The sequence below is a fragment of the Zingiber officinale genome, chromosome 8A (assembly GCF_018446385.1).
Source record: "Zingiber officinale cultivar Zhangliang chromosome 8A, Zo_v1.1, whole genome shotgun sequence".
In the NCBI taxonomy this organism is placed as follows: domain Eukaryota; kingdom Viridiplantae; phylum Streptophyta; class Magnoliopsida; order Zingiberales; family Zingiberaceae; genus Zingiber; species Zingiber officinale.
In genome coordinates, this window is record NC_056000.1 from 88,036,362 (window position 1) to 88,039,067 (window position 2,706).

Consider the following 2,706-nt stretch of genomic DNA (forward strand, 5'->3'; position numbering starts at 1 on the left):
GAAGTTTTCCTCGTTAGGGCTTTTGAAATAAGGTTTGGCAACTTGAGCTTTCTTACGCAGGGTTTAGGTTGCAAGTGTTTGAGATATACCGTATGTTTTCAATTTGACAGAGCTGGCGGAAGGCTGAGGTCTAGGTTTCTTTCCTTCGATTTCTTTTTCTTATTCTTCTTCTTTTTCTCCTCCTTTATTTTGCAAAATCATGTTTTAGACGGTCTCCAATTTGTTGTAGGTTTGGTGCTATTCTTCCAACAAAGTCAAGTGTTTGGAATTTTTTTTTGCTTTTTTTTTTCAGTCTCTATGTTTACGAGGTCATTACCTAAAGGGCTGATTCATGATGCTTTCTTGGAGTAGATACTTCTGTTTTCGGTTGTTCTTTATTTGGTTTGTTGTTGTGGATCGTGTATTGTGGGATTGATTTCTGTTGTGAAAGTTTATACCAATTAAAATTGTTGGTTTTTGATGTAGAAGAATGCATTTCAGCTGCACAAATATAGATTTTTATTGAGCACTGACAATACTTCATGAGATTTATGAGTCATCCCATGCTTTCGTTCTTTATATATCCACATATTGTACAAAATACGCATTATTTTTCTTCATGATGAGTAGAAAATATTGATAGCTGTTGGAATGAGTATAAAATACGGAACTGTGCTCGATATGAATTTGACTACCTTTTTGCAGTCTTACTCTAACGTTTGCTTAACATATATGTAGTATCTTCAGGTTTTGATCGAAGAACACATTGAGCTAGCGGTAAATAATTTTAGCACGATAATTCTGAAGAAGTTTCTTGGGATTCTGTTGTACTATAATGGATAAATCCTAGATTTACTTAGATAGGAGGTCCAAAGAGTATGAGGAGGGTATGGAACAATTCATTAGAAGTTGTTTGCAGAATCCACATATCGACCCCAATTTAATTCATTGTCCTTGTTGCAAATGTATGAATCTTAAAAAGGGAGTGGTTATGTGGATTCGGGAGCATCTTTACTTCAATGGTTTTAGTAAAAATTATTTGAATTGGATTTGGCATGGCGAGGCTGCGGAGAAGGATAGATTAAATTCGAGTGTCAACCAAGAGCCAACTGATAATTGTCATGATGATTTTGAAACTATTAATTTGTGTGAGGCAGCGTATGATAACCATACAGAAAATTCAAAAGCATTTATGAAGTTTTTGGAGGAAGCAGAGAAGCCACTGTATAAGGGATGCAAACGTTACACAAAGTTGAGTGCACTTGTAAAACTATACAATACCAAAGCAAGGCATGGGATGAGTGATGCTCTATTTTCAGATCTACTAGCAGATTTTGGGGACATGCTGCCAGATAACCACAATCTGCCATCGTCAATTTATGAAGCAAAGAAGACGTTGAGTTGTTTGGCTATGAGTCATGAAAAGATTCATGCTTGTTCCAATGATTGTATCCTTTATAGGAAACAATATAAAGACTGCGTAAGCTGCCCGAAATGTGGCTTATCAAGATGGAAGCTAACCAAGAAAAATGTTGAGAAGAAAGGTGTTCCTGCCAAAGTGGTTTGGTATTTCCCACCCATACCAAGATTTAAGCGCATGTTTAAATCTTTAGAAACTTCCAGAAATTTAACATGGCATGCAGATAGCACAAGAGTTGTTGGTCAGTTACGCCATCCAGTTGATTCACCGTCATGGAAATTGGTGGATCATATGTGGCCCGACTTTGGAAGTGAGGCAAGAAATATTCGCCTGGCACTTGCAGCCGATGGAATTAATCCTCACAGCAATCTTAGTAGTCGCTACAGTTGCTGGCCAATCATGCTGGCCACATATAATTTGCCTCCAGACATGTGCATGAAAAGGAAATTCGTCATGCTAACGATGCTCATTTCAGGGCTGAAACAGCCTGGAAACGATATCGACGTCTACCTTGAGGTTCTGGTTGATGATTTGCAGTTGTTGTGGGAAGGAGTTGATGGAGTTTATGATGCTTATCGAAGGGAGGTTTTCACTCTTAAAGCAGTTCTTTTATGGACCATCAACGACTTTCCTGCATATGGTAACCTTAGTGGATGTACTACACATGGTTATTACGCATGCCCAATATGTTGTGGGATACTTATGCAAAGCACTTACAAAATGGGAAGAAAATATCATTTGCTGGGCATAGACAATTCCTACCACGATTTCATCAATATCAGAGGCAAATAAAGGAGTTTAATGGTATGGAGGAACTTGGTGAAGCAGGTAGGCCACTATCTGGAATTAAGTTGTTTGACAAGCTTTCAGACATAACATGTGAGTTTGGAAAGAAAATAAGTGTGAAGGGGAAAATAAGGAAAAAAGCAAAGGAGAATATTGTGGAAGACATTGAAGAAGAAAAGTATGTTGGAGCTACAAATTTCAGTAAATGTTGGAAGAAGAAGTCAATTTTTTTCAATCTTCCATACTGGAAATACCTACATGTTAGGCATTGTCTCGATGTTATGCACATTGAGAAAAACGTTTTCGAGTCTCTGATTAATACTTTGATGAACATCAAGGGAAAAACCAAGGACAATGTGACAGCTAGGTTGGACATGGTTCAGATGGGAATTGGGCCTCAATTGGCTCCTAAAATTGGTGAGAAAAGAACATATCTACCTCCTGCAGCATGCTCATTCACAAAAAATGAGAGATTACAAGTATGTAGGTCATTAATAGATATAAAAGTTCCGGAAGGTTTC

The 2,706-nt window shown here is 37.7% G+C and overlaps 1 protein-coding gene across 1 annotated transcript; it reads left to right on the top strand.

The window, feature by feature from the left end:
* The first annotated feature begins 970 nt into the window (after positions 1–970).
* Positions 971–2,191, top strand: LOC122011044. The gene has a single exon (XM_042567487.1). The coding sequence runs from the start codon at positions 971–973 to the stop codon at positions 2,189–2,191; it is 1,221 nt and encodes a 406-aa protein (XP_042423421.1).
* The last annotated feature ends 515 nt before the right edge of the window (positions 2,192–2,706 follow it).

What these genes read in the sequence shown, in the direction of transcription:
- LOC122011044 (XM_042567487.1), top strand. Translation starts at nt 971, where the DNA reads ATGTGGATTCGGGAGCATCTTTACTTCAATGGTTTTAGTAAAAATTAT.